A 19582-nucleotide genomic window follows, 5' to 3' on the forward strand; every position below is an offset into this window, starting at 1 on the left:
TCAGTCTTGAGTTATCTTCAACTCAATTACAAATCTTACGACTGTAATTAGCAAATGCAGAGTTGAAGGGAGATATGTTCCAGTAATCCCTTGTGGAATTGTATCATGAACACTACGAAGTTAGACTTGAAAGAATGTTTCTCGCAAAATGGAAATAAACTCTGTAGGAATCCTAACAGAATCGTGAACAAGAGCAATTCATATACAAACACAGCGTCTGTCTGTATTTTATGTTTCTTTTCTTTATCCATAAAAAGATGTAATGGCTGTGGCTATAATGTTTCAGAAAACAAGAAAGTAACTACCTGTAACTAACTCCATATTACGTGAAAAGCAGTGCAATTTTTAAGTTAAAAGAAAAGAAAAGGGAAAGGTAGGACCGGAAGATGTCAACAGTGGAGAATATACACTACTCTGGAATGGTAGGACCGGAAGACATCAACAGTGGAGAATACACACTACTCTGGAATGGTAGGACCGGAAGACATCAACAGTGGAGAATACACACTACTCTGGAATGGTAGGACCGGAAGACATCAACAGTGGAGAATACACACTACTCTGGAATGGTAGGACCGGAAGACATCAACAGTGGAGAATACACACTACTCTGGTGGAGAAACAGAATTCAGTTTTAGTACCCACAGCAGGCAGTAAGTACACAACTCCCTTCAATTCCAGTTCTAAGAGATCCTACGTTGTTGACTGAGCCTTCTGTCCTGCCAAGTCCCACAGTTGTTCAGTCTCAAAAAAAATATATAGAAGTCTACATTAATTATAAACTGATTGGACTATTAGCTCAGGCTTCTTATTAACTCTTATAACTTATATTAGCCCATAATTCTTGTCTGTGTTAGCCACGTGGCTTGGTATCTTTTTTGGAGAGGCAGTCACATCTTGCTTGCTCTGTGTCTGGATGACAGCTGCAGACTGACTCTTTCCTCTTCCCAGAATTCTCCTGTTCTCCTTGCTCTGCCTCTACTTCTTGCCTGGTCACCACACCTTTACTTCCTGCCGGGCTACTGGACAATCAGCGTTTCTTTTTAAAGTACAAGTGACAGGGTACACACCATTGTCCCACAGCACTATCTCTTCTGGCATCTGCACATGCGACACATATAGGCATGTAATTGTGGTCTCTGTTCTGCCTGTAATTACATCCAGAGCAACTTTTACCACTGTCTAAGCTTATATTTCTATTACTTGTTATGTTTTAGGAAAAGTAATACGCCAGTTTCTAAAAGAAGATGCCACTCTACATGACCTAAATTTAAATCCTATTGTTCATACTTTGATGCTAAATAAGTGATTTAAAACAGATTTAACATTTCTCTCCCTCAGTTTAAAACCATTGGGTATTGTCCTTCTTAGCATTAATTGTCAACTTGACACAGGCTAGAGTGACCTACAAAGAAAGTAGCTGAGGAATTTCCTTATCAGATTGATCTGTGGGAGTGTCTATGAGATATATTTTTGGCTGTTAGTTAATGTAGGGGTATCCAGCCAGCTATAGGAGGCACCGTTCCTTAGGCAAGTGGTCCTGGGCTTTGTAAGAAACCTAGTTGCCATGAGTCAGTTTTCCTTCATGGTTTCTGCTAAAAAGTTCTTGCTTTTGTTCTTGCCCTGACATTTTTCAACAATGGACCTGCAATTATAAGCTGGAAAACACTTTCCACCCGTAATTTGATTTTGGTCAGGCTTTCATATCACAGGCACAGAAAAAAATTATTCATTACTTTCCTTGCTATTGTCACTAAATTCCTGACAGAACCTGAAGGGTTTAATTTGGCTGGTGGTTTCATAGATTACAGCCTATCAATACGGGTACATGGAAATTGGTGAAGCTTAAATGGTGGTGATGGGATCTTGTGGGAATGTCTCACACCCTGGAAAACCAGACAGTAGAGAGCCAGAATGGAACATGATACTCTGAATCTTCATCACTTACCCCTAGTGACCTAAAATCATACAACTAGGATCTATGTCAACCCCCTAAGGCAATGCTTCCAAAAATGCAAATGTGTATGCCAGTGGGAAAAAATTTTCACTTTGAAATAACAGAGGAGGGATAATAATTATAAAGTAATGTATATGGAGTTTTGACTTGAATGCAGAAAACAATAAATATGTTCATTACCATTGGAAATATATATTATCATGCATTTCATCTTCATATGTGTAAAGACAATATTAATACCAAAGGAAAAGGGGATTGAGCAGCAAAGTCTGGGTCTCATACATACAAATCCATATCAAAGATATAGAGACTGCAAAATGTAAACAATATAATTTTTTGCTTAATTGGTAGCACAAAATACCAAATCATTTCAATGATGTTCATTTTCTCTGAAAACAGAAGATTAGATGATTCAATACTAGTTTCACTAAACCTGAACTCTGATTAGTAGAACTCATGGGTTCATAGTCTCTATATTGTTTATTGAAACCAAAGAGAAAGAGAGAAGGGGCTAAGATTGTGTTGGGCTGAGAACATAATAATGGTAGAAATGGACAGGATATGTTTGTTGAATGAGAAAATCAACTTTTCAAAGAACTTTTTTCATTTACCTAAATCTGTGCTGTCTGCATTTCATTGAGTTTTTCTCTATAGATCTTTTGTCATGATTTAAAACTTTTAATTTTAGGCTTAATCCGATATGTATATGTATCTATGAATGAGTGTTTGTGTATATGCATGTGTGTGTGTGCATGTGTGTGTGTCATTATGAGTGCAGCACTCAAGAGTGTGTGTGCAGGTAATCATAGGCCACAACACATGTATGGTGGTAATGGTGGTGTCAGCCTTCACCTTCCAGCGTGGCTGAGACAGGAGCCTCTCTCGTTCACTAACATTGGCCACATGCTAGTGAGCCCTGGTTTCTGGTGATTCTTCTATATCATCTTCCCATTTCCCCATCGGAATGATTGAATTTATACAGGATTAGCTTTATGTGGGTTCTACTGACTCATACCGAGGTCTTCATGTGTACAACAAGCACATATTTTTACATTTTTGACAGATGAATTGTATACAACAAGATTTTCTTTAAAAGTATATATTGTGGGAGAGAAACAAGCAAGTACCATCACATAGTCATTGGGAAACCCTCTTCCTCATTGCCTTCCATGTTGGATTATGGATAATTATTTTGATCACTTTGTATTAAAAACATTACTGGCCTCTGGTATTTTTTTAAAATACTTGCAGATATTTCACTTTCTCCCCACTCTTACCCTGAATGTCTTTCTTTGTGAGACCTAACTCTGTGATCTAAGGCACAGTTCATTGACAAGAAATCACGAGGGTCCATTACGAACAGGAATGCAGCAGACAACCTCTCTATTCATCCCCCGATTTGAAAGCCTTCAGTTCATAGCATGTTTCAGGCTGAGGACGTTCAAAATTTGTCATAGTTTCAGTGATTGCAGCTTGGCTTGGAAGCATGACATGATAAGGAATCATTTGCAAAATGTGTATTTTCTTTGGCACTTAGGCAGACGCTTCCCAGGCAGTACATCTAATTAAGAGTGAGGGGAAAGGAGTAATCATGGTCTGTCATCATGTGTTACCATTACATGGAGGTATAACAAAACTTACTGTGACTTTTAAGATCATTGTCTCATAACAAGGCTTGTATTTGGAGCTAGAAGAAATTGCTTCTTTATTAGCCTAGGGTTTTCTTACAGGGGCATATCTTATTTGCAGATAAGGGTCCATTAGGTCCATTCTGTACAGATAACTCTTTGTGCATTGTTTAAGCGGCAAGAGGCTTGGTTGTTCTGCTTAGAAACAACCTTGGTCCATTGCTTAAGACCTTGAAAATTGATGCATTGTCTTTTGGGAGCGAAGACAGCTTTATTTAAGTTTAACTTTCTCTGGAGAGGCATAGAGATAATGAAATGCAATTCTTTCCGTGTGCATAACCATGTACATAACTTCCAGTCATCCCTGATGCATAGAGCAAATTTGATAAGAGCAGTTCAAATATTGAAGCAATTAATGTTGATTTTTCTCTTAAGTTGCAAAGAAGTCCATGTCAGCAGTAAAGGCGTGGGAGGATAACAATTTCTGAGGCCAGATTTTCATCGTGTCACATGGACTGGTATTTTTAAGTTTTTCCTGTTTCATTTTAGAGAAAATTTTCCTTATGATGATTTTGAGAGCCACTATGAGGGAGGGAAGATGAAAAGGCTTTTGGGGTGTGTACACAGGGGACACACATTGTGGTGTGCAACTCACAGGTGCAGAAGTCTTAGGTTGTTTATCAGAGCATGAAGCCACTGTGCTCTTTAATCACTGTATAGAACCATGCTTCAGTATTAATTTGTGTTTTTATTTCTGTGATAAAGACCATAATCAAGGAGCCTGAAGAGAGAAGAGACTTTTGGCTTCCACTTCCCAGTCACAGTCCATCATTGTGGGAAGCCAAGGCAGGAACACAAGAAAAGTAGGACCCTGGAGGCAGGAACACAGACCATGGAGGAAGGTGGCTTGCTGACTTGCTCCCACAGCTTGCTCTGTTTGCTTTCTTATAAGAGCCAACACTTGGCCGGGCGGTGGTGGCGCACGCCTTTAATCCCAGCACTCGGGAGGCAGAGGCAGGCGGATCTCTGTGAGTTCGAGACCAGTCTGGTCTACAAGAGCTAGTTCCAGGACAGGCTCCAAAACCACAGAGAAACCCTGTCTCGAAAAACCAAAAAAAAAAAAAAAAAAAGAGCCAACACTGTGTGCCTAGGGATGACACCGCCTTTGGAGGACGGGGACTCTTACCAATCATTATCAATGAATGTGCTCTGTAGAATTGCCTACAGGCCAATTTGAGAAAGATTTTCTCACCTGGAGATTTTTCTTCGGAGACGAAGGGCCATGTTGACACAAAACTAGACAGTCCATCTTCTGAGTGAGCAAATATGTTTCTCCAACATCTCTGTCGTGTTTTGCATTTTTGTTTCTACTGTTACATTCAAGCTAAGGTGTAACTAAAACATAGAGAAAGATATCCTCTCCTTGTCTGTCGCCATCCTAACTTGCCTAATCAAAGCATTTCTCTTCTTGCCATTCCTACTTTCTATTAACTCTCACATTGCTCATTACCCCCCTTCCCCACTTTTCTAAAGCATCAAAGAATAATCAACCTTGTGAATCACACCTTGGGGGCTCATTGTCTTCTAGGGACAGGGATCAGAATCCAAACTCTGTGTCTTGGTGCTCAGCAGGGTTGGGAAGTGAATGGGGAGTGATAGTGGATATTACAGCTACCTCTGCTCAGGTTGTCTTTCCTCTGTTTGTTTTTTCAGATAATAAGAAAGAGAAAGGCATCTTTCTTTTAAATACCAGTTTAGGTGTACACACCTCCTGTGGCCAGTGAAATGGTAGAAATTTGGTGGTACCTGATTTACGTTACAGTAATATGTATAGACAAATATCTGCTTTCCTCCACCTCCTCCTCGATCAAGCTCATCATTTACCAAAGAAACAAATGGAATCCTGTAGAAATCATTATTCTTATCTAATTACCCTCTGAGATCACGGCAGCGATCTTATTTTTATACAGCGCTATCATGAGCCAAAATTGTCTTAAAGTTGTAACACATTTTATTTTGCAATTCATACTTTATGGCTAGGGCATGTTGAAGAAATAAACTTAGGTAATCCTTAGAAAGTCAATGTTTGTTGAATGCTACCCCTATCCCTGAAGGCAAGGAAACACAGATTGGTTCCAGTCAGTAGGGAGCGGGGATTTTGTTGTTGTTTTATCTTTTGCTGTTTTGTTTTGTTTTGGAAACAGTCTAAATTATGTGAATGCAGGTTTGTACTCAAAAACTGGTATACTATTGTATTTGTTTTGTTTTGTTTTGTTTTACCCCGGGAGGGGAAATCTATGTAAACACATAAAAGTAGATTTAGAGAAAAATGAGAGGAAATAGAAAACCATATGGGCATGAATGAACAAACAGTGTTCTCAAGACTCACTCACTTCCTAGGATGCTCTGAGCTTGGAACCACAGGCTCCTTCGCTATCTCACATCCTTCTTTCTATATGCCCAGATTATAACTTGAAAGTGATAGAAATCACGAGTGGACAGCAGTGAGCAAAAGATGGGAAGCCTTACAGAGGCTGCCAGGCCACTACTCTGCAGCTGGCATCTTCTCTTCCTGATGAAGATAGGCACACAGCGTGGCCTTTGTGCAACAATTGATTTTATAATATAGCTTTGTTGAAAACGAGAAAGGATGGATTATCGTTTGAGCATACCTTTTGCTTTTATAATACACCTTTATTGAAAACAAGAAAGGATGGATTATCATTTGAGAGAAACAGAGAGCACACCTTTTCAGAATTCCTGATGAATTGTTCCCACACTCAAAACTCATTTTGATCTGGGAAAAGAAAATGATTGGATTCACTGCAGGAGAACTGACAATGTTTCCTTTGAAGAACATGTGGAGCAAATGGACTCACTTAGGTCACACTCAGGGTGTATATTCTTTAAAGCGCGTTAGCACACAGTGGGGTCTACAAAGAGAAAAAATTTAATTCATACTGCAATGCTGAAGTTCTACATTACACATTTCTTGAGTCAGATCTATATTTGAATTAATGATAGAAAAGAGATTATGTGATAAAAACCAAAATTAAATAGCTGAAAAATATACAAGATGGATTAAAAGAGAAAAATCGTGAGTAGCCTGGCTTCTCACAATGCAAGGTTGAACGTATATCCTCTGTATAAATGATGTTTGCATTAGAATATTTGGGTCCACCAAGGTATCACTAAACTGAGCCTTATTATAATAAAACAAAGCTCAATAGCTCAATGTTATTCATCTTCTTTGTATTATTATATGAATATTAATACCATAGATTTAAATTTTAGGTTCAAGAATAAAATTAAGTAGGCTTTGGGCTTAACCAATAGCAAAACACATAAGTATATTTGCTACTGCTTTGGTTTGTAAATCTTTTACTTATGTGAGCATAAATGTCCGTTGCATTTTTGTAGACGACCCAAGCTCAGTCCCCAGATCTTAGAGTGGCTAACAATAGCATATATAATTCCAGACTCCAGATCCAGGGGAACCAATCAATGCCCTCTTTTGGTCTCTGCAGACCCCAACACACACACACACACACACACACACACACACACACACACACACACACACACACACATCTTAAGAGTGAAAATAAAAATAAACTGTGTATCTGTTGACATTAATATACATTAATTCTGTTATATCTTTTTATATATGAACCACCAAAACTAATATGCATTATTTATTTTCAGGGGAAAAGGACCACTAAAGCATACCACTGATGTCATCAATGCAGCTAAAATGATATCAGAGTCGGGATCAAGAATGGATGTCCTCGCTCGGCAGATTGCTAACCAGGTGAGCTACTTACAAACAGGCAGGAGGAAAGACATTGCTGTTGGCTCTCTTCTGCTGGATCATCAACTAGAGTAAATCTGGGTGGCTTTTTTTTTAAAAAACTTATTTGCTTTATATATCAGAGTTTTAAAAATGTATAACATTGTAATTATGCAACTTGGAGACAATAAATTCTATGAAATTGTAATTAGCTTTACAGAAGACATATTTATTTAGCTTTAAAGATTCTTTACTTTAAAAATCAACTGTATCAGATTGAAATGAATTAAATACTCTTATTTGGCTGGAGTAGCACAACAGGTATTGCTCCTTTCCTTGATTTTGTTGATGAGTTCACAGTTTTTCTACAAAATTGTAGGTTTTTGTGGTCAGCACTCCACAGAATTATTAGAACAATAGAGTGGTCAGTTGTAAGAGGTGTATAGCCCTGGGCAGACTGGCGCTTCTCCACACCTTTGTTCTTTTCCTTGAGCTTCTCATAGCTTAAAAAGCATTTCTAAGCAGTACCTATATAATAAAGTTATCTGTACTGTGAAAAATCAATATTTCAGACAGGGTATAATATGAAAACATTTAAGTTACATTTGTCATTATATTTAACCCCATAATAAATATTTCTTTTGAGGATAATTACTTCTTTAATTTTGCATATACTACATATGTTTTATTCATATATTAAAAGAAAAACTTTATTAAGACGCTTTTTAGTATGATTGTTGCTGTCCCATCTCTCTGTTTATCCATACTCTGTTAGAACACGAGAAAATTTATTCTCATAGATAACGTATTGGTGGCACAATGGAAAACAAACGAGTAAGGGAAGATGCTACCAGAGAAAACTATGCTTAAAATTTTGAGTTGGCATTGCTTATCAATACCTTGCTACTTTTAACATTATAAAATTTTTATTTAATCTGTTATTTGAAGTTGGTAGAACACTGATCATCTGAAAGCCCAGAAGTAGGCATGACATTCAGATAGTTTTAGATTTCAGAAGACTTGAGATTTCTCAATTTCGGAGTAAAGATGCTCACCAGGTTAAGTCTATGTAAATTATCTAAAAAATCCTAAATTGAAGCATTTCTTTTCCAAGCATTTCTAATCAGAGTAACTGACACAGCACTTAATATTTATACCTAAAAATGAATTCCATGATTTTGAAATTCGGAATTTCCTAAATCTAGTAAATAAATGAATGCCATCCTTGCCTATATGTTTTGTTTATATTTTAGAATTGAGTTGCATTTACTTTCATGAAGGAGACTAAATAATGGTGGAAAAATTGAGCCATATTAGTTTAGTCAGATTTACAGGTACTAAGATGCCTTTAAGTAGTGAATATCACCTTGCTTTGTTCTCCTGTTTGTTGGAGAATGTATAACTATAAGCGGTCAAAAACATCATTTTTAAGTCTTTCTGCTATCTTTTATTCTTTAACTTGACCAGATCACTGTAGAGCAGATCTTTGATACAGTTTTTAATATGATTTTAATTACATGGGAGGGAGGAAAATATCATCCTACTTCTATGCAGCATTGATATTTTCCAAGATACTTAAAAAGCAGCCATTGACTAGTGAGAGATTATGGACAGCAATCCTCTGAATTTTCATATTGTGGCATCGAATAGTTTTCTGTTCTAAGTAAATGAGACTCTGAACAATCCACACTGGGAATTAAGAATCTGATGAAGATGATTTAGTGGCCACCTCAGGAGTTCATCCATGAATGTTCACTTGTTTGTTAATAGAAATATGCACAGGCACACACAAGCACACACACCCGAGCACACACACACAGAGACATACACAAAGACACATATTTTAGACTTTAAATAATTAAAATCATATGGAGAACACAACTGGTAGAATAATGAAAGCTAGTCAGTTTCTAGTGATTATAAATATTGTGAAAGGTTTTTCTGGTGGTGTTAGTTACTATTTTATTCAATATAGAATTTTAAAATTTTGACGACTTTTATGATACTTTCTAGCCTGTTATTTTTATTTTCTAATGGACCATCAAAATGTCAATTATCAATATTTAATTATGCATTATATAAACTTAAAATTGAATCTGTAATTGTTATATTAAATATAATATAGACATAGTCTTAGATGAATTTAGTTTCATTCTATTTAGTATAATATTTATCTGTAGAGAGAATGGTCTGAAGTCAATTTAATTGAAGCCTCTAAATCTTCATGCCTGTCAATTTTATTCACCTTTTCCATTCTTATTTTTTTCTCTGAATACAGAATTATTACAGATATACTAGACACAATTCATAAATTGTTGTTACCTAGTTAAGAACTGTAAACCTCATTAGCTAGTTTCCAATTGTAAATATCTGGTTATTTAATAGTAAGTTATGAATTATAGAGTAATGATTTTAAGAATTCTTCAAATATAGTTATACATCTCATTTAAAATTTTAAAATTCAAAAAATTTGTTTTTATATATCATATGATATAAGACCTCCTACTAATGCCCTCACTTAACCTTATCTACCTCCATTACTCAACATTTCTTGAACTTTAAGTTGAGATGTTACTCTGCCTTTCAGCACAGCACAACTCTGGTACCAACACTGAATGCATCACATAGTGAATTTTCAAAAGTGAGGATATTTTTGGCTACTACAATTCTTGAATAATTTGAAAAAGACTAGTATAGCAAGCTGGAGAATAGTGACACAAGGCCAGGCTTCCTGAATTTGGTGCGTATGTTTTTAATTCCTGTAAACGATGCAGATACCGTAAATTAGATGATACAACCAACACTTTATAAGGCAGGGAAATACAGAACTTGTGTAGGTGCTGATGCAATGTACCCTCAAGTAGGAAGGAAAGAATAGAAACACAAGTGACACATACAAAATATGGAGAGACCTGGTAATGTGTCTATTATATGCCTGTCACTTCCTTGTAACTGTCAAAACAAATATGTCTAGGCTGTTGAGTGACTACTCCTACTTGATCATGGCTACAATTAAAATTAATCATAGTGTTAAAGGAATTGACAATGATAATTCAAGAATGATAACTCCATAAAACTTGATATATGTATATATATATATATGTTTGAAATCATGAGCAATTCATTTAACTAGATCAGAATAATCTACAAGTGTAATTTATATAGTTATTTACCAGATATCGTTGGTGGATTTCCTTATTTGTGATTATTCTATATTGATGGTATGAACTAAGGATTTCATGATAATAAACTACACTAGAAATTAAATTCTAGAACCTTCATTAAATCATAATTACATACCCCTTATGAATGTGATTCCCAGATGTACCCCATGACAGTATGTGTGCTTTGATGCTGTTTTCTTTCTGAAATTTATGTGAAGTGCAGATGTTGATGCTGAGTTCTGTCCTCAAGATTAATGAGCTCTCGCTTCATGAAAGTAAATGCCTAAAGGCTCCTCAGGAATCAACCAGGACAGACACTGAAAATAGGATCTGGGTGTACTCGCCAAGTGACAGTCAGTTCTTCTTGAAGGAATCCTCTTGCATCATTTCCCTTTTAATGTTTCTTTGTCAGTTTTGCATCGAAGCAATGGCATAGACACTTTGAGAGTGACCATTCAAATTTCCTCCTTTCTTTTGAAACTGTGACCCTAAGAACCAGAGGGCAAGATGTTCTGAGCATTGTGGGGTTATTTTGTTAATGTCAGTGAAAAGTAATGATAAGAAAACTTTCTCCTTATAACGTCTTGCCTGCCTATAAGTAAAACAATAGCTTCTGGGAAGAGGCTAGGAGAATCACTGTTTTTCAAAGGCTGTTGGTATGTTTCCCATGTTCCAGTTAGGCGAGTGTACACTTCTGCACACATGGGGAGCACTAATTTCAGTTAGTAGCTTCCAAAACTAATTTTAAGAGAAAACATTAGGTAAGGCAGGAATGTTAGAAAGATATGAAGGAAGTTGAAGGAAAGAAATGGGTGAGGGATGTGATCATATTTCATAGTATACTTGTATGAAATTCTTCGGAACAAAGAAAAATTACAATAATAAAAATTCTAAATGGCTAGATTTTATCTGAATTAGATTTCCGCCACCCTTTCTACATCCTGATTTTATGTGCAAGATAATACACTCTGCAAGTTTTTGCCAACCCAAGTAATTTTTCAATGTATAAATTTCAGGCATCAGGGAAGAAGGTACTATTTTAAATTGTAATCAATTATTAAGAAAACTTGCTTTTTGAGTTTCTAACCGAAGTCATCATAAAACTTAGAAGTAGGTTAGACCAGTTATTAATGTGCAGTTATTATTATTAATATTATTAATGAAAAGGATTGCTGTAGATGGACACATCTTGGCACCTAGTTTTTTTTTTTTTTTTTTTAAATCAATGTTCAGGGTCTATGGTCTTGAAACCAACTTAAAATTAAAACAAACTGACAGACAAAAAATAACACATGTATTTACAAAGTTTTTAAATACAAACAAACAAAGAAGCAAAGCATTTGATTGGGGGTGGGGCTTGGGGCTTGATTACCGTTTCAGAAGTTTAGTCCATAGTCCTCACGGTGGGGAGAACAGCACAGGCAGACTTGGTGCTGGAGATGAAACTGGGAGTTCTACTCCTGAACGGCAGGGAGCAGGAAGAGGTTGCAGGGCCTTGTAGAGCTTTTGATACCCCAAAGCCCACCCTAAGTGACACACTTCCTCTAACAGAGCCACACCTACTCCAAGGCCATGCCAGTTAACCCCTTTCAAGTAACATCACTCCCTAGCGACCAGGCATTGGAATCTATGAGCCTTTGGAGGACATTCCTATTCAAACCACCACACATGCAATATGATCTCTCAAATGTCACTTAGGTTTAGCTGTTCTTGCCTTGCCTCTTACTCGTCCCTTCCCTCTTACTACCTATTTGATCCTCCCATTCCAGTCTCCCATGCCCTTCATACCCATTCATCCATACTGCTCATTCTATTTTCCATATTGAAGACTTAACAACTAGCATCTCTATATAATTAACTACATGCCAGATTTGTTTTTTGGTGTCTATGTAACTTCACTAAGGATGATTGTTTTTCTAGCTCCATCCATTTCCCTCAAAATTTTATGATAATCATTTACAAAAGAGAAAAATTAGCTTTTACCATCAAAATCTCAATGAACACCACAAAAACCCTAGAATCAACTAACCTATCCTCATAGGGACTCACAGAGTCTGAACTGACAACCAGGGAGCCTATAGGTGACTTACCTAGGCACGTGTCATATATGTTAAAGTCGTATAGTTTGGTCCTCCACTGAGATTCTAGACAGTGAAAGCATGAGCTGTCTTGGCTCTATTGCTGACTTTTGGTACCATATTCCTCATACTGGGTCACCTTGCCCAGACTTAACACTTGGGGAGGTGCCTAGTCTTACTGCAACTTGATATATCTTGTTTGTTGATACCCTCAGGAGAAATGCCCCTTCCTAAACAGAAACAGAAGAGGAGTGAATTGGGAATGGGTTACAATAGGGGGGTTATAGACGGGACTGGGAGGGAAAGCTGAGGCTAGTATATAAAATAAATAAATTTATTTAAAAATAAATGAAAGATCATTCTCAAATTTGGGTAAATAATTCTTCTAAATATGGGTTTAGAACTATTAAAACAGTTTAGATTTGCATAAATATGAATATTCAAGGAAATGGGTGTGCCATTTGTGCTGATTTGATCATTATACACTGTTTTATAGAAATTATAATGCTGAGTGCTTTAAATATGCACAAATATTAAAGTAAATCAAAAACCTTAGAAAGGTTTTTTTTCAATGTCAGCAACAGGCTTTAGCACATTCTAGAGCATGAGAATTTACCTGTTAGACTGATTTGATTCTGTGGATGAAAAAAAAGCAACTGATTTCCAACAAAATAGAAAAGATTTTTATCAAATCTGTAAATAAAAGGTGAATCTGGGTCAAGCTGCTAGCAACTACAGAAGTTCATTTCAAACTCTATACCCATCTTATCATCCTTTTCTTAATAGAATTCTATAGCCTGCTAGCCTTCCCCTGAGAGAGTCTCATGGAAAAGATTGAAGGTTTTCTTTAAATGTGTTAAATGTGAGAGTCTGTATCATTGGTTATTGGTTTGAGAATAAAAGCAGTTATCAAATGGAGTTAGTTTCTGGGTTAGGGTTGGGAGCATGTATCCATCCATTTCCCCTCAAGCACTGGAACTTGATGGGCTTAGAACTGTGCAGGCTCTGTGTACATAGTGCCACAGTCTCTGTGAGTTCATATATGTCTCAGTCCTGTTGTGATTAGCAGGCCTTGCTTTCCGGTCTCTTCCACTCCCATTGCTCTTCTTCAGAGTTCCCTGAGCCTTTAGGGGAAATTTTGATGGAGACATTCTATTTAGAGCTGAGTGTTCAAGGGTCTCTCACTCTCTTCATATTTTCTGGCTGTGGGTCTCGGAATTCGTTTTCATCTACTGGAAGAGGAAGATTCTATGAAGATGACTTAGCAACTCACTGATCTAGCAGAATGACCTTAGCAATAGTTTTATAGTAGTATTTGATTTTAGCTAAAGTCCATGGCCTATTTATTCTCAGATTCTTGGCTACAAAGGCATTGTTGGCACAGGTTTCATCTCATGGACTGGACCTTAATTCCAATCAGATAGTAGTTGGTTACTTCTACAACTTTTGTGCCAATATTGCACAAGCATATTTTCAGGCAGGATGGTATTGTAGATGGAAGGTTTTGTAGCTCAGCTGGTGTTTACCTTTCTCTTCTAGTAGTATGTAGGGTACCTTTAAGAACCATGATCACTAGTCAGTATTGTGTAAAGGCTGTAGAAAGGCCCTTTTAGCATTCAGTGTGTTATGTAGGTGGTGTCTTCAGAAATTTGGCCTTACCATCAGTTTGCAAAGAACAACCAATACCTTTGGCCAGTACCCTGGATTGTTTGGCATGAGGTTTACATGGGGCCTTTTTGGCTAACAACTCAATTAGATATAACCCAATCCTAGTGTTTCATCTGATGGTAAGATATGTTGAGTCAGAACTTTGTCTACCTTGTTATTTTGGTGACTCTATTTTTATTTCTTTCATATATGCATACATTTTAAAAGCTTTTACTATATAAGCTTTCAGTATGGCTCCTCAAATGGCCCTCAGTTATAGTTGTCCCTCCATTGCTTCTTACTTCTTTCTTCCCCCGTCTATCCATAATGTTTATTCCCTTCACACCCGTCTATCCATAATGTTTATTCTGTTTCCCATTCCTAAGAAGAGCCTTCTAGTCTCTCCCCCAGATCTTTACTCAATATCGAACCTCTTATGTGGATTGTAGCCAGCTTGTTGAAGACTTAACAGCTAGAATCTACATATAAGCAAATAATACAACTTTTGTCTTTTGGTGTCTAAGCTGCCTCACAAAAGACGATATTTTTCTAGCTCCATCCATTTACCTGAAAATTCTGTGATAATTACTTAAAAAGGAAAGCTTAGTTTGTACCATCAAAGTGTTAATGGATGTGCAAACCAGACCTAAAGGCACATATAGCCAACAGTAGATGGTCAGCACAAACAAACTCAATCACATTTTTAGAGGGTATTTTTTACAATGGACATTTTTGTTCATTTTCTTCTTCTTAAAAATATTTGTTTGTTTGTTTATATCTTTATTTATTTATTTTATGTACCAGTTGCAATTTCCCTCCCTCTTTTCCATCCAGCCTCCCATCCACCTTCTTTCTGTTCCTATCCCTAATCCACACCAGCATTTCTCTTCAGGAAAGGGAAGGTTTCCCATGGATATCAACAAAACATGACATTTCATGTTGTAATAAGACTAGGCACCTCCTCTCTTATTAAGGTTGGAAATGGCTACCCAGTGGTATGGGATAATGCTCATGCTCTTGTACACTGTAAAGGTTTGTCACTCATATTAGCTTAATAAAATATTAGTTGGCCAGTAGCCAGGCAGGAAATATAGGTGGGGCAACCAGACTAAGAGAATACTGGGAAGAAGAAAGGCAGAGAATCAGTCACAGGCCAGATGTAAAAGAAGCAAGATGAGAATGCCTTACTAAAGAAAAGATACCGAGCCACATGGCTAAACATAGACAAGAATTATGGGTTCATTTAAGTTGCAAGAGCTAGTTAATAATAAGCCTAGGTCAAACAGTTTATAAATAATATAAAGCTCTGTATGTTTCTTTGGAACTGCACAGCTCCAGGGTTGGACAAGAAAGAAACTTCCATCTACACCCACTATGAAGAAGAGGGTACCAAAAGCCAGCAATAGAACCAGAGACAGCCCCTGTTCCCACTGTTAGGAGTCTCTCTAGCAGACCAAGCTACACAACTGTAACATATAAGGAGAGTATATTCCTGGGTCAGTCCCATGTAGGCTCTCTGGTTGTCCATTCAGTCTCTGTGAGCTCCTCTGAGCCCCTGTTAGCTGTTTCTGTGGGTTTTCTTGTGGTTCCCTAGACCCATCTGTCTCCTACAATTCTGTATCCCCCTCTTTGGCAGTATTCCCTGAGCTCTGTCTAATGTTTAGGTGTGGGTCTGCATCTGTTTCCATCAGTTGGTGGATGAAGCCTCTCGGTTGAGATTTGGGATAGGCACCAGTCTATGTGTATAAATAACATTGGACATCATTGCATTGACTTTTTTGTCCTTCATTTGTGTTTGGTTCTATCCTAGGTCTCTGGGTCATCCAGCCTGTGGGACCTGGCTCTCCTGGCAGTGTTTGTGAGAGGCTTAATCTCCTGGCATGTTTTTTAGGTTAGGCCAGCCATTGGCCACTTCCTCAGCCTCTAGGCTATCCTTACCCCAGCATATCACGTACGCAGTACAGACTGTAGGTTGAAGGCTTTGTAGCTGGGTTGTTTTCCCACTTCCTCCACTGGTCACAGGAGATGGCCAGTTCCGGCTATGTATCCACTATTATTAGGAGTCTTAGCTGGCGTCATACTTATAGTTTTCTGGGAGAGTTCCTTGAACCAGGTTTTTATATTATCCCCAAATACCCCCCCTTTCCAGGAACCTCTTTCAGTACTCTCCCTCTCTGTGACCCCCCAGCCTGATGACTCATGTTCCCATCTGTACCTGCTCACAGTCCACCCAGGAGATCTCTTCTGTTTCTCATTCTCAGGGAGAGGACATTTTTTTTAAACTTACATAATTTTCTTATATATTATGGCTTCAAATTTTGTTTTTATGTGATTGCAAATGTATGTGTGTGTATCTCAGTATGTGTTTCTTCTGCTTTTTCTTTAGCTCTTTTTTGTCTTTGCTGTTTCTGTTGTCCTATTTTTGTTTGTTTCTGTTATTTTCTTTCATTATTTTTAGATCCCTGTTCATATCCTCTTGAGAAGGGGAGAAAGAAAGGTGGATATTTGGGTGGTGGGGATATGGAAAGGATCTGGGAGGACATTTTTAGAGGCCTGTTTGTATCCTAATAAGAGAAAGAAAGGGTGTAGATTTAGGTGGGTAGGGATGTGAGGAGGACCTGGGAGGAGTTGGAGGAAGGGAACCATAATTAAAATATATTGTATAAAAACCTATTCTCAATAAAAAGAGATTCAACTCAGTAGTTACAATGTAAATTTCATCAGGAATTTTATAACCATGAAAAAACAGATCCACAGTAATTAAATTTATAATTTAAAATAAAAGGCTAACTTAAGAAGCTCTTTTATAAATCAAGTGGCAATTTAGTTTTGCATACAGTGATATCTGTAAGAAGAGTGACACTTTTTTCTGGCAAGAGCGGTAAGGTTGAAGTCTCCATATCGTATAATTCCTTCTCCGCTGCTACTTATTAAATGGCAAGGAAACTGCCCCCTTTTTGCTCTGCTTCTGCATTTGTTGATTGACATTATAGTGGATCCATGGATTTATACGGGTATCTATACAACTGCCATATTATGGAAGAATATACCTACATGATAGATAAATCATGATCTATACCAGGACTGCCACAGGTTCTGACCATAAGAGAAAAGAATAAAGAGAAAGTTCTTCAATAAGTAAAATCAAAAGTGTTTTGAAGGAGTGCTGTGAAGAAGAGATAATTGTTCATTCATATGAATGAGTCAGAGAAAACGAAGCCCTCAAACTATTTCTAGAGTTTAGTTTGGAGATCTTCTCAATGGCATTAATCTAGATCTGTCTGACATGCTCTGATACGAAACATCATGCTTTTGAAAGACCAGGTGCGGTGCCTCATGTGGAGGAAGTTCCTAGTGAGTACGCACTTCCTGTCGTGATGAAACAGTTGGGGAATACACCCTTCTTCATCAGAGGAAGTCACCTATGTCTCGGAGTTTGATTACGGCGAGTGATAACATGCCAATTATTTAGAGTAGCATCCCGCAGGCAGGAAAAGCTGTATGAGAATTGGCTACCATCGTTCCCCTGCTTCTGTTTTTCTTTTTTCTTCTTTCTCTTCTGCTCTTTGCTCTTTCTTGCTTCCTTTTATCGAACTTCAATTTAATCTTCATTAATAAGTTTATAGACTACTGTTAACTCCCTATTCAAAACACACATATACACAAATACCAAACAATACAAAACAAAACACATTTATCTCAACTTCTTTTACCATCAGTCTAATATCTTTGTGGCTGATGATCCTGTTCCACCAAGGTTTGTATGTATTTATTTCTGTCTTATCGGTGAACAATGTTTCTGCAGAGGAATATATTTAATTCATTTATTGATTAATATGAATTTTGACTACAAGTTTCCATGGCCTCATCTTGTACATCTGACTTAGAGATATGTGGACCAAAGTATTTAACAGTGTGAAATAGAATAACCTTCTCAGGAATTTCCCAACCATGTCTCATTTTAGTTACAAAATAGTTATCCATCTATGCACATGAGTTCTGTACCCACCAATTCAGTCACTTCCCATTAAGTTTGTTATAGGTGAACCTTTGATGGTATATGTGTATTGTTCACACACTGTCTTTCTTTCCTGCCATTAAATTTTCCAAGCAATACAATGTTCCAAATATTTATATACTATTTAAACTTTATTAATTATTTATATGCACTATAGATATAGTTAAAGTTTACCAGAAGGATGTGTTTAAGTTATGCACAAATACTTTCTATTTTATTTAAGATGAATTAAGCGATTTTGGATTTTGGTATCCTTATATGTCCTGGGATCTGTCCTCAGTAGATAGTGAAGGATGATTGCAGTAGATGAATTCAGATATTCATGAGAGATATTTCTGGTCTATCATCTTACAGTTTTACATTTATTTATTTATGGGCGGTGGGCATGACTCACATGCTACAATATACATGTGGAGGTCAGAGGATAAATCACAGGAATCGGATCTCTTCTTCTACCTTGTGAGTTCTAGAAATTGTACTCTGGTCATCAGATTTGGTGGCAAGCATCCTAACTACTGAACTATCACACTGGTGGCCATTCATCCTACCTTTTAATTTGTATAATTCAATTTAAAGATTTTTAATATCATTGTATTATTATGGAAATAATTAATATTTATTTCAAGACAAATGTAATATATGAAGAAAGTAGAGACAACTGATTGTATTATATCCATTATCATTTTTATATAATTCCTTTTCAACATGGTTAAAAATTTCACATTTGATCCAATTTAGCTGAAGTGATGCATGCAGTTTTAAATCCAAAGGTTTTAACTTTTCATCACTGAACATTATTCTCCCATATAATTTGAAAACATTTAAAGTATTTTATTGTGTATTATTTTATTTAGGCATAGTTTGTGTAACTGAATGTCATACATAATCTGTAGGTACCTGGGGAAGCAGGAAGGGAGTTTCATGTCCCTTAAAACTCTAGGTAAAGGTGGTTGTGAGCGACCTGGCATAGGTTCTAAGACCTGAACTTGTCTGAATTATCTGCAAGAGCAGCAGACACTCTTAACCACTGAGCCTTTCTCCAGCTTCTGAAAATACATTGAAATGGTACAGTGTTACAGTATTTAGACAGAAATTCATATCTCCTCTTTCTACTATTTTGTATTATTTCTGATTTTTGATATTTCAAATATTGTAGCAATAAATTTCTTTGGTCATGAGTTTCTGTTTGCATATCTAAGTTCTTATGAAAAGTTACTAAAAATAGAATTAAGGTCAGGAACAAACTTAAGCCTATAACTTCATGGGGAAGACAGCAGGAGGACTCAGCTTTATCCTGAGA

At 36.9% G+C, this 19582-nt stretch overlaps 1 protein-coding gene across 1 annotated transcript in view; it reads left to right on the forward strand.

Moving 5' to 3' along the window:
• The window catches only part of Ctnna3 (catenin alpha 3), a 1259162-nt gene that overhangs the window by 1192456 nt on the left and 47124 nt on the right, over positions 1–19582 (forward strand). Inside the window, exon 16 of the mRNA XM_057751057.1 lies at positions 7291–7396. Within this exon, the coding sequence (XP_057607040.1) occupies positions 7291–7396 (106 nt within the window). The remainder of the gene's footprint in view (positions 1–7290; positions 7397–19582) is intronic.

This window comes from Chionomys nivalis, chromosome 19 (genome assembly GCF_950005125.1).
Source record: "Chionomys nivalis chromosome 19, mChiNiv1.1, whole genome shotgun sequence".
NCBI lineage: Eukaryota > Metazoa > Chordata > Mammalia > Rodentia > Cricetidae > Chionomys > Chionomys nivalis.